The 12,292-nt window shown below is 42.1% G+C and overlaps 1 protein-coding gene across 1 annotated transcript in view; it reads right to left on the minus strand.

Moving 5' to 3' along the window:
• NALCN (sodium leak channel, non-selective) overlaps nt 1-12,292 on the minus strand; it is a 270,853-nt gene that overhangs the window by 105,166 nt on the left and 153,395 nt on the right. The window contains exon 15 of the mRNA XM_061133830.1: nt 9,228-9,302. Within this exon, the coding sequence (XP_060989813.1) occupies nt 9,228-9,302 (75 nt within the window). The remainder of the gene's footprint in view (nt 1-9,227; nt 9,303-12,292) is intronic.

Raw genomic sequence — 12,292 nt, forward strand, 5'->3', positions numbered from 1 at the left:
ATCACTAAGCCTTGTCTTCCCTTCTGTCTTAGTTACTCAGTCATGCAGGACTCTTTGCAACCCCCTGGACGATAGCCCGCCAGGCTCCTCTGTCCATGGAATTCTCCAGGCAAGAATACTGCAGTGGGTTGCATTTCCTTCTCCAGGGGATCTTCCCAACCCAGGGATCGAACCTGGGTCTCTGCATTGCCGGCGGATTCTTTACCATCTAAGCCACCAGGGAAGCTCTGTCTTCCCCTTAAGGATGCAGAACGCCCCCCAACCCCCGACCCTCTACAATCTCATCCAGATCGACACCTTCCACTATCATGCCAATACAGAGAAGGTCTCCAGGACTGAAGCATCAAAAAGGTCAGGGATTTCTGTCTGGTTTGTTTGCTGACATATCTCTCGTGCCTAGAACACATGTCTGGCTCATGGCAGGTTCTGGATAAACAGCTGAGAATGATCAGGGACATCCCTATGTGTATCTCGAGCCAGCCAGCCCTCACTCCTAAACTCAAGACTGATACATGCAACCAAACATTAGGTCTCTCCATTCAGAGTCTCACTCATACCAGCTCAAGACTGGGTGATGATCTTCTCTCTGCTAATGTTTCCTGGTTCTGTGAATGATACTGTCATCCATCCAAGGAGATGAACATGAAGCCAGGAGTCATCCTTGAGACGCTCATATATGTCCTTCCACCCACAAACTCACTAAGTCCCTGCTGATTCTGCTTCCCAAATAGCTCTCCAGTTCACACTGCCTCCCATCCAAAAAGCCTCCAGGGGCTCCCTACTGTTCTGGGGGCAGAGGGAAAAGTTCTTGGCCTTTCTCTCCAGGCTCCGTGTGGTCTAAGCCCCACTTACTTTTCTACACTCACTTTACACCACTTTTTTCCGGGGTCACACTGGACATGTTTCCTTCTCTCTGGAATGTTCTTTCGTCCCCTCCCAATAGCTACATCTCCATGAGGTTCACCGCTGCTCCTTCTTCATAGCTCAACCTAAGTGTCTCCTTCTCCTTCCCCACCTCCCTGTCCCCCATCTGGGTCCAAGTTTTCTAGGAACTCCTCATTCAAATGCTGTTCTTCTCTGCAGAAAGTTCATCTCACATTATAAACATCTATCCACTGCTTCGATTATGTGGTTTATGTCCAATTCCTCCACTAGGCCCTCAGCTCCATTAGGGCAGAGAATTACCTGTTTATTCTTGTCTCTTTCATGCCTGGCCCAGTGTTGTACACGTAGTAGGGACTTGAAGATTAAAGGAATTGAATGAACACGCAGTGAACAGAAATGCTCTGGGTAGAATGGACAAGTAAATGTGCTTCTTGGAACAAAGAACAGAAGGGCTGTGTGAAACTTGAGTCCTGAAGACATCAAGGCAATAATGATACCTCGTGTCCCATGTTTAGGCATACAGAGGACAAAACTCACCACCTCGTTCCTCAAACAAGTCTGAACGCAGCTACCAAAAGTCTTTCTGCAATTCAGTGACAGCCAGACATTGCATTAAATTGAAACCAATTGTCACTTTTTTTCTTAGAACCATAATAATCCGCTTTCCCATTGCCTGTGAAAGGATCTGATGAGAAAAAGTGCTGTTGGCGTTTAAAATTTTTGTTCTCTTGATTAAAGAAAGCAAAGTGAGAGAGCATCTCCACGGCTGGGCTGGGGACCGGGCATGCTGAAGAGTAAGCCTCTTGCCTGGTTTGTATCCATTTTCCTTCCAAATCTTACTTTAAAAATTGAGAGATTATCTTGCAGAGTGCTGTGATAAAACTATAATAAGAGTAATTCTAAACTAGCACAGCCACAGACTGATACATCCAACAAGTCATCAATGTAAACTTGGCTGCAGCCCGCCAGGCTCCTCTGTCCATGGGGTTCTTCAGGCAAGAACACTGGAGTGAGTTGCCATTCCCTTTGCCAGGGGATGTTCCCAATCTGGGGATCGAACCTGGGTCTCCTGCAATGCAGGCAGATCTTTACCAGCTGAGTTACCAGGGAAGCCCAAACAGGCTTAGGCATGTCGTTTTATGTTTGTTCAATGTCAGAAGAGACCAGAGCTATCTTATTAAACGTCCTGAGTGCCAGGTGATGAGGCAAAGAACAAAGTTTCCTTCTTTCATTTTTTCTTAAGCTGCCTCATCATCTTAGATGCAGTGCATGGGCTTATTGCCTAGTGGCATGAGGGATCTTAGTTCCCTGATTGGAGGCTGAATCTACACTCCCTGCATTGCAAGGCAGAGTCTTAACCACTGGGCCACCGGGGAAGTCCCAGAGCAAGGTTTCTGAAAACAACAGTCTCTAAAAGTGATCTGGTTTGGGTCGATCCCACAGGGAATGAAATTTTGGAAGGGCTCAGTGTAACCTTTCTTCCAGGAAAGTCTCACATTTACAAAATTTACTCTTGCGGGAGTTGTTCGGTTAGGGGCAAAAGAAAATAAGTCCAGCTGTTGAGAAAGCTGCTCTTGGTTGGTGAAAGCTGCCCAACACTCCAGGAGGACCCATTGTCGCTCAGCTCTGTCACCTTGCGGAGGCAGAAAGAGGTCCTCTATTCTCGAGGCCGGGAGGTGCTTTAGTTTCCAAGGTCTGCCATAACCGAGTATCCAAAACTAGAGGCTTGGAATAGCAGACATGTACTGTCTCAGGTCTGGAGGCTGGAAACCCTAAATCCACGTGTCTACAGACTTGGTTCCTTCTGAAGGTTCTGAGGGAAGGTCTGTCCCAAGACTCTCGTAGCTTCTGGAGATGGTCCACACCCCAGGCATTCCTTAGCTCGTACACGCTTCACTCCAGTCCCTGTCTGTGAGCCCCCTCTTCTCCTCTTTGTAAGGACACCAGTCATAGTGGATTAGTGTTGCTGGTCACTCAGTCATGCCCGCCTCTGCGACCCACCCCATGGACTGCAGGACCCCAGGCTCCTCTGTCCATGGGATTCTCCAGGCAAGAATACTGGAGTGTGTTGCCATTTCCTTCTCCAGGGGATCTTCCCCACCCAGGGACTGAACCCAGGTGTCCAGCATTGCTGGCAGATTCTTTACTATCTAAGCCACCTCTAATGACCTCGACTTAACCTGATTTCAACTCAAATGCCCTATTTCCAAATCAGGTCACATTAATAGGTCCTGGGAATTAGAGCTTCAATGTATCTTTTTAGGGGACATAATTCAACTCAAACTAGGAGGACACCAATTTTCATAGGTACCTTGTCTGTTTTGTTTTGACTTCCTGGATCCCTGACTATTACCTTTGAAAGCCAAAATTCCATTTGGAATTTTAGCTGTTTCCCCATTTTTGTATTGACTTCTTGATTTCTAGGCTGTTATCTCTCTCCGTTTTTAAATTGAGGTATAGTTGATTTATAATATTATATACGTTTCAGTTATACAACACAATGATTCACAATTTTTAAAGGTTATATTTCACTTTTACAGTTATTATAAAATCTTGGCCAAATTCCCTTTGCTGTACAATAGATTGTCCTAGCTTATTTATTTCACACATGTTAGTTTGTATCTCTTAATCTCCTCTGTACTTAGACACTCAGTCATGTCTGACTCTTTGCAACCCCATGGCCTGTATGTAGCCCACCAGGCAACTCCGTCCATGGAATTCTCCAGGCAAGAATACTGGAGTGGGGAGCCGTTCCCTTTTTCTCCAGGAGATCTGCCCAATCCAGGGATTGAACCCAGGTCTCCTGCATTACAGGCAGATTCTTTACCGTCTGAACCATCAGGGAAGCCCAAGAAAGAGTCATCCCTGACCAAAAGCTTGACAGTGGCTTCATGTGGAGTTGGGTTACACTGAAGCTTTCGAGTAAAATTCTGAGTTTACCAACTCTCAACCACGGACAATTTATAGCTTCTTCGGAATATTCATCCTTTGGCCCTGGGCAGTTGAGCAGCAGGGATCCTAGATACTGGATGCCTCCAGTTGCATGTGATTTCCAACTGTCATACAAATATTCAGTGGAAAAAAAAATCTGTTGGGTAGCACCATAGTAAATGATGTTCAGATAGCTAAAAAAATGAAGAATCGGTCAGTAACCCAGTGGTCTGTCTGGAAACTTGGAGTATGAGAAGTTGAGAGGAAAAAGTTAGCAATTCGTCTTTACTTTCTTAGCTGTCATCACCCCCCTCATCTTTTTGTTGTTGTTGTTGTGGACTATTTTTAAAGTCTTCCTTGAATTTGTTACAAAACTGCTTTTTTTAATGTTTTGGTTTTTCAATCATGAGGCATGTGGGATCTCAGCCCCAGATCAGAGATTGAACCTACATTCCCTGCATTGGAAGGGGAGGTCTTAACCCCTGGACTGCCAGGCAAGTCCCACTCATCTTCTTTAACCCAACTTCTGCACCGTCAGAACCCCCGAGTCTGCTCTCACCACCTTACCAGTATGGTGACCAACTTTTTATTAAAATTTTTAAAAAACTGTGGTCAGGAACACATGGCATAACATTTACCGTCTAAGCTGCTCTTTAAGGGTACGGTTCAGTAGTGTTAAGTACATTCACACTGTGTACCAAAGGTCTCTAGGATTTCCTCATCTTTGAAAACTAAAAACCCTGTAGCCACTGAACCACAACAAGAAGTCCTCTTTGTCCCCCTGAAACCACCACTCTACTTTCTGCTTCTGTGAAGCCAGAAGACAGCGATCAGGGCTTAGCTGAGTGGATCCTCTGACCACGACTTGTCTCCCTGAATCCTGAAGGACTTCAATACAGGAGGTAAGACACAGATGCACACAAAAGCCCCCAAACAAGAGATCCAACCCGTCCATCTTAAAGGAGGTCAGTCCTGGGTGTTCATTGGAAGGACTGATGTTGAAGCTGAAACTCCAATACTTTGGCCACCTGATGCGAAGAACTGACCCATTGGAAAAGACCCTGATGCTGGGAAAGATTAGGGGCAGGAGGAGAAGGGGATGACAGAGGATGAGATGGTTGGACGGCATTACTGACTCAATGGACATGGGTTTGGGTGGGCTCCGGGAATTGGTGATGGACAGGGAGGCCTGGTGTGCTGTGGTTCATGGGGTCGCAAAGAGTCGGACACGACTGAGTGACTGAACTGAACTGAAGACTACGGAGAAAGACTAACTCAGAGCTCACGTTTAAATAGCATTAAGATTTCTGCTGTTTTTCTTAAAAGGATAACCAATAAGACAGAGAAGCTTCTTTACATGTCTACCCTCAACTATGTCTTGGACACGACGCCATCAAAGATCAAATAATATCAAGCTTGAGCTCACGTGGGACTTAATACAGAGCTGGGGAAACAGTTTTAATTTCAGAGCGTTGGATTTAATCTAGACAGACTATCTATACTTCCTTTTTCAATGAGTCTTTCCCTGAGGCTTCTCTATGGGTTTTTTTTTTTTTTTTTCTCATAGTTTAATGAATTTTCTACTGCTTAAAAGAGAACACTTTATATATCTGTCTTGCACTGAATTTGCAAAAATCGTTAAAGCTGCAAGAACTCTCTTCATTTTCAAAGTTTGCAAAACTCCACCTACGTTCTCCAGCATTTTTGCTATATCATTGAGCACCAAGGTCATTGTCTACTACGGCTTGCTCTTTAGAGGACAGCGGTAGGTCAACGGGGTTTTTCAGCCTCTGTGCAAATTGATTTGACTCCTCAGCTGCCAAATTATACATTCTCAATCTCATTTCTAGTCAATTTTCTGATCTTATGTAAAAAAAAAATTATATATTTCTCTATTTCTATCTATCTCCAGGTCCTGTATTTGGTTTTGGGAATGCTAAAAAGAGAATCATGGTCTCTATTTAATTAGAAACAGGGTCACATAAATTATGGCAGCCAGGAAATAATTGCTCTGGTGATACTGCTGCTAGGAAAGCAATAGATAAATTTTATGCAGATGCATAACTGGCATGAGTTTTCAGAACATTATTTATTTCGAAGAGTGACAAAGGAAGAGCTATATGAGCTGCTGTAAAGGCCCAACATTGGTAATGTCACAGAGAAGGGTGGCCTGGGGGTGAGCATTTATATCAGAACTCATCAAAAGTCATCTCCAAGGAGCCTTTTTATTATTGCCCTCAGAATCCCATCTTAAAAAAAAAAATTCTTCTATCCAAATGCCTTTATGAAGCAATAAATAATTCAATGTTGCTTCTTTTTCCTTGAAGAAGAGCATATAGGAAGAGGCTTCTGAGCATTAGGGTGCAGTGTTGCTGCCTAGCAAACTTCCAGCTAAAAGTATTTTAAAGTTGGCATTTTGGTTGGATAAATGCACAATTCCCTTTAGGTTTCCCGAGGTGTCAAGGAAAGCTGTTGGTCCCATGTTTGCCCTGAAGAGTCCCAGGGCTTAGCATCCCTGTCCGGAAACCACTGTCCAAAAGGGCAAGGAGGAGACTTCAGAAAATAAGAAGGAAAGGTAAGAACCATGTTTCTACTTAAGAAGAATCTGATTCCACCACAATGGATCCTGCGGACTGTTCTTGCTCCTCGGGGAGCTTCTCCCTGCAGGGGTGTCCTTGGCTAGAGGGCAGTCTGACTTAGGATTCAGTCACGCTTCTCCCCGTTTATCACAGGCTGGGATTCACAGTCTGTGCTCTTTCCTTCAGTTTCATCTCTTGGATGCTTTCCTTGTTCACGTCTTCACTTCTTTCTTCTTCTCTCCCATCCTAGTTTCTTCACTACACTGTTCAGCTTTCTACCATTGTCTCCCAACCTGTCCACCCCTGGGGACATAATCTCTTCCCAAGCACAAGGACCAACTTTCTCTCTCGTAGCCCCGTTCGATATTTCATATTTAACTTCTCCATTTTAAAGGTGGCTCATACTGGCTTCTATGACTCGTGAAAAATGTCCATGAGTCAACATATATTTTAACACAATTGCTTTTACCACGATCATAATAAAATACAGTAACAGCCTCTAGCAGCCTTTCTAAACTGTTAATATGTTCCAAGCACATTATATCTGTGTCTAAGGAGGGTCACTGTTCCAGAAGGTTCCTGAGGCTGGAGGAGCTCTGGACAGTGTCTGCCATCAGAGGAGTGAACGGTAAACGTCGCAGCTCTTACCTTCTGCCAAAGTCCCAACTCCAGTGCCTCTGAGTAGATCGTCTGCTTTTTGAGGGGAAACAAACAACTACTTTGTACATAGCTTTAGTGATTGGATTGTTTAATTCACCTCCACTCTTCAGGAAACCATCCATCACATCAACAATTATTTCATGGCTATTATGATCTCTGTGTCCTCTAAACCACCATTGTTTATCAACAAGTTATTAACAGTCCTATGAGTGAGCCTCCAGCACACCATGACTCATGGTCGGCATTTATACAGCTTTCTTGTGACTCAGTACAGTGTAGAGGTTGAGTCTGGGCTTTTGGTCCAAACAGCCCAGGTTCAAATCCAAACGCTGCCGCTTATTGGCTGTGTGACCTTAGGCAACTTGCTTAACTTCTCTGTGCCTTAGTTTCCTCACCTATCAGATGAAACTAAGAATAATACCTGCATCACATGGTTGCTGTGAAATTTAACTAGGTGAAAATACAAAGTTCCTGGCACTGAGCCAGTGCTCAACAATTGTGACCGTAGCTATAGTTGCTGTCGTTCGGTTGCTAGGCTGTGTACGACTCTTGGCAACACCACGGACTGTAACTCACCAGGCCTGCTTCTCCCTCACTTTCTCCTGGAGTTTGTACCTCTACACTATACTGAGTTCGTGTTCATGTCCATGTAGCTATAGGAAGCTATATACAGACTAACTGGTGGAAAGGGTCAAAGATTGAAAAAAAAAAAAAAGAAGTTAAAGCTGAATAAAGATTGTGGACTATAGAGTGCTTTCTGGAGCTTGAAACATTAAGAAAATCCAAAAGTTTTTCACATTTTCCCCATCCTCCTCTTTGGGAATAACAGATTAAAGTCATTTAAATCCTTAAATAAATACCAGATTTGTAAAGCAAGGATTAAAGTGGTTTTACAGCAGTGCATATTTATTGGTTGTGTCTAATTATACTATTGGTCAATTCTGAACTTGCTGCTCACATATTTATTCTACAACTAGAAGCCAGGAGAAGTATAGGCATCAACAACACAAAGAACTTCCCAACTCTCATTTGAAGAGCCAATCGCTGTTGCTACAAGTTGAAAAGATCTGGAAGAAAGGTTCACCACACTTGGACAACCATTTGCTTGTGTAGCCTCAGAATAGGAAAGGATTCAAATTCTTCCTTGATATGCTCACAGCAAGCATCTTTACATCAAATATGGGGTTTTTGTTGTTGCTGTCTTTTATGTGATTGACTATCCTTGGTTAAGAGCATGGACTTTGGAGATAAACAAGAGTAAAAAGGTGAAATGCTTAAAGTGATTTTGAGATTATAAATAACAACAAGACATTTAAATACGTGATGTCTTTGTAAAAAATAGACAACTTGATCCAACTTGAAAATTCTGAATGTGTGGGGCCCTTCGAAAGTTCCAGATGGGATATTCTTTATTAACATCCCAACTAATGCAGTGCCAAGGTGGGTGATCCAAGAATATTTATCCAGGTGCTCCCCAGCTTCACAAATTCTGCTTCTCAAAGGGTCTCTTCTCTTTGACAGAGTCAAATATTCAAGCCAAACATTTTCCATGGAACAAAAACTATGAGAATATTGATTCACATCTGTAATCTTTCAGCCATCAATAACAGAATCTTCACATATTTACATTGAGATTTTTTGGAAATGATTATCAATGCCATAACACCCAATCTGTTTTCATACACAGCTGGGCACCCAGTTGATCAGTTATTCTATCCCATTTCTTATAACTACTTTGAGCACCAGGACTAAATTCTCTTTTAGTGTCTAGTGGTCAGGCAAATTTATGCTTAATAGTTTTATGATGATGATCGAAAGTATTACATATAGCTATGCCAAATGGCAAGCTGGCCCTGAGGCATTTCATTTCCAAACAACCTTCATTTAATGGCTGAAGGAGAATCTAAATTCAATTTACTATACCGTGCCCATCTTAATTTTACTCAAAATAATGATGTTAAAATATCCCTAGGATAATTACAGAGCAATAAAAATTTCCTTTCTTGATATTAGAGAAGGTTAAACTTAAAAGAAAAACATTTGCCAACTCACTGTGTTAATTTATTAAAACCTTTGCTTTGAAGTTTGAACAGACTTAATATCACCTGTAAGCATATGTTTTGCCCTTATTTTCTTAATGCTGATTTAAAGAATCCCCCATACATTACTTACTTGTTTAAGCTTCTTTAGATCTTCATCAAGTTCTAAGTTGTCCAAAATAACAGCAACAAACAAACTCAGGAGGATCTATAAAACGGTTAAATAATAATGAAGAAAACCCACACACCATAAGGAACAAAATATTACCGATATGATCTAGAATATTTACCTAAAGTATATGCTATATAGAATGCATTAAACATGCAGTTGTGAGTCACTGAACAGGTATTTAAAGATATTCATAAATACATCCAAGGAAATGCATCTCTTAGCTGAAATAGACAATATAAAATATTAATTTGCTTTATAAAGCTGATTTAAAATGGAAATTAAGAAAATGCTAAAATAATTCAACAATCTTACTCCGAAGACTATACCCAAAGAAAACGATCTGAAGTATTGATGAAAATCTTTATACACGAAAGTGCTTGAAAGAGTTATTCATAAAGATGGAATACTGGAAATAACACCTAACCACAGGTAAATAGCTAATATAGATATAGAGATTCCTACTGTAAAATTATTGCAGCTACTATAAATGTCCATTGTGGTAACTGTCTCCAAGATGAGTTCCTGGTTCACAGTCTTGAGAGTCCGCTTGCAAGTTGAATGTGGTTGATCTGTGTAGTCAATGGATTACGGAAATGATTGTATGTGACTTATGAGGCTAGGCGGTAAGGGGCATTGTGGCCCTCACCTTTCTCACTCTTGGCTCACCCACTCTGCTGGAAGCCAGGTGCCAGCTCCTGAGGACACGCAAGTGGCCCTATGGAGAGGCCCCTGTGGCAACCAGCAGCTATGTGACCGAACCATCTCAGAAGCAGATCCCCCAGCCTGAGTAAAGCCTTCCAATGACTGTAGCCACAGCCAGAATCTTGACTGCAAACTCGTGGAACGCTTTGAGCTAGAAACACCCAGCTAAGCCTGTCTTAGATTCCCGACCTGTAGCAACTACATAAGCTAATAAACGTTTATGGTTGCAATCCCCTAAGTTGTTCATAATTTGTCATAGAGAAACAGATAACTAATACACTCATGAATTCCAACAGTATTGAAAACTGCTTACACATAAGTATTTTATTCTTTTTGTTGCAATGGTGAATGGTATTGTTTCCTTAATTTCTCTTTCTGTTTTCTCATTGTTAGTGTATAGGATTATAACAGCCAGGACATGGAAGCAACCTAGATGCCCATCAGCAGACTAATGGATAAGGAAGCTGTGGTACATATACACAATGGAATATTACTCAGCCATTAAAAAGAATTCATTTGAATCAGTTCTAATGAGATGGATGAAACTGGAGCCCATCATACAGAGTGAAGTAAGCCAGAAAGATAAAAAACCAATACAGTATACTAATGCATATATATGGAATTTAGAAAGATGGTAACGATAACCCTATATGCAAAACAGAAAAAGAGACACAGATGTACAGAACAGAATTTTGGACTCTGTGGGAGAAGGCGAGGGTGGGATGTTTCGAGAGAACAGCACTGAAACATGTATATTATCTAGGGTGAAACTGATCACCAGCCCAGGTGGGATGCATGAGACAAGTGCTCAGGCCTGGTGCCCTGGGAAGACCCAGAGGGATCGAGTAGAGAGGGAGGTGGGAGGGGGTATCAGGATGGGGAGTACATGTAAATTCATGGCTGATTCATGTCAATGTATGACAAAAAGCACTACAATATTGTAAAGTAATTAGCCTCCAACTAATAAAAATAAATGAAAAAAAAAAAAAGAAAAGAAATTAGCAAAATAGAAAAAAAAAAAAACTGCTTACAATATTAAGTAAGTATATATGTATTAGAAGTGTGGGCTTCCTGGTGGCTCAGAGGGTAAAGAATCCTCCTGCAATGCAGGAGACCCTGGTTCAATTCCTGAGTCAGGAAGATTCCCTGGAGAAGGGATAGGCTACCCACTATTCTTGGGCTTCCCTGGTGGCTCAGATGGTTAAAGAGTCTGCAAGCAATGAAGGAGACCTGGGCTCGATCCCTGAGTTGGGAAGATCCCCTGGAGGAGGGCATGGCAACGCACTCCAGTATTCTTGCCTGGAGAATCCCATGGACAGAGGAGCCCGGCGGGCTGCAGTCCATGAGGGTGCAGAGAGTCGGACACCACTGAGCGACTAAGCACAGCACATGGCAGAAGAGCAAGTGTGCACAAAAAGAAATACTGAGAAAGTGTTAAGAGCAGGTACTTTAGAAATGGGGCCTGCCTTTGTGAAAAAGTAGATGCCCACCCCTTTTGTTGCATTTGCCAAGTTTAAAAAAAGGCACATGCTGCGTCTGGAATGGATAAATAAGGTAAAAGAAAGAAAACAACAAAAAAGTAGAATTTTTAAAATATTTTAATTTCAATTCCCTTTTCAACTTTGAATTCTCTAAAGTCTCACATTCATTCGGTAATCTTTTCATTCCTTATTTATATTCTTCCTTTTAATTTCCTTCTTAGCAAATTATCCCCATTTATTAATACTAGACTGTTAAGCACAAAGGTAAGAAAATCTAGGCCATTTAGTCATGATTCTCAAGCACCAGAGAGATTGTTATGCAGAAGTTAATGCCTTTTCCAAGTTTACTGAGCACAGAACAAGGTGGGGAAAGCCTTCAACTACTATAAAATTTTGACAGAATGTTTGGCTGAGGACAAGTGCCAGTACCTTTCCTTTTAAAAGTCATATCATTTGGGATCCGACCGGGACTTAAGGAGGACACAGAATGGTCTAGACCATAGATTTCATTTAGCTTTTTAAATTTTGAAGTATAGCTAATTTCTGCTCTACAGCAAAGTGATTCAGTTAAACACGTGTATTAATATACATGGGTGCTGCGCTTAATCACTCAATCACATCCGACTCTTTGAGACCCCATAGACTGTAGCCCGCCAGGCTCCTTTGTCCATGGGATTTCCCAAGCAAGAATACCGGGCTGGGTTGTCATTTACTTCTCCAGGGGGTCTTCCCAACCCAGGGATCGAACTTGTGTCTCCTGTGTTTCCTAGACTTCGGGCAGATTCTTTACCCACTGAATCTGCTTTTATGGTTTATTACAGGATATTGAATATAATTCCCTGT

Source organism: Dama dama, chromosome 30, assembly GCF_033118175.1.
Source record: "Dama dama isolate Ldn47 chromosome 30, ASM3311817v1, whole genome shotgun sequence".
In the NCBI taxonomy this organism is placed as follows: Eukaryota; Metazoa; Chordata; class Mammalia; order Artiodactyla; family Cervidae; genus Dama; species Dama dama.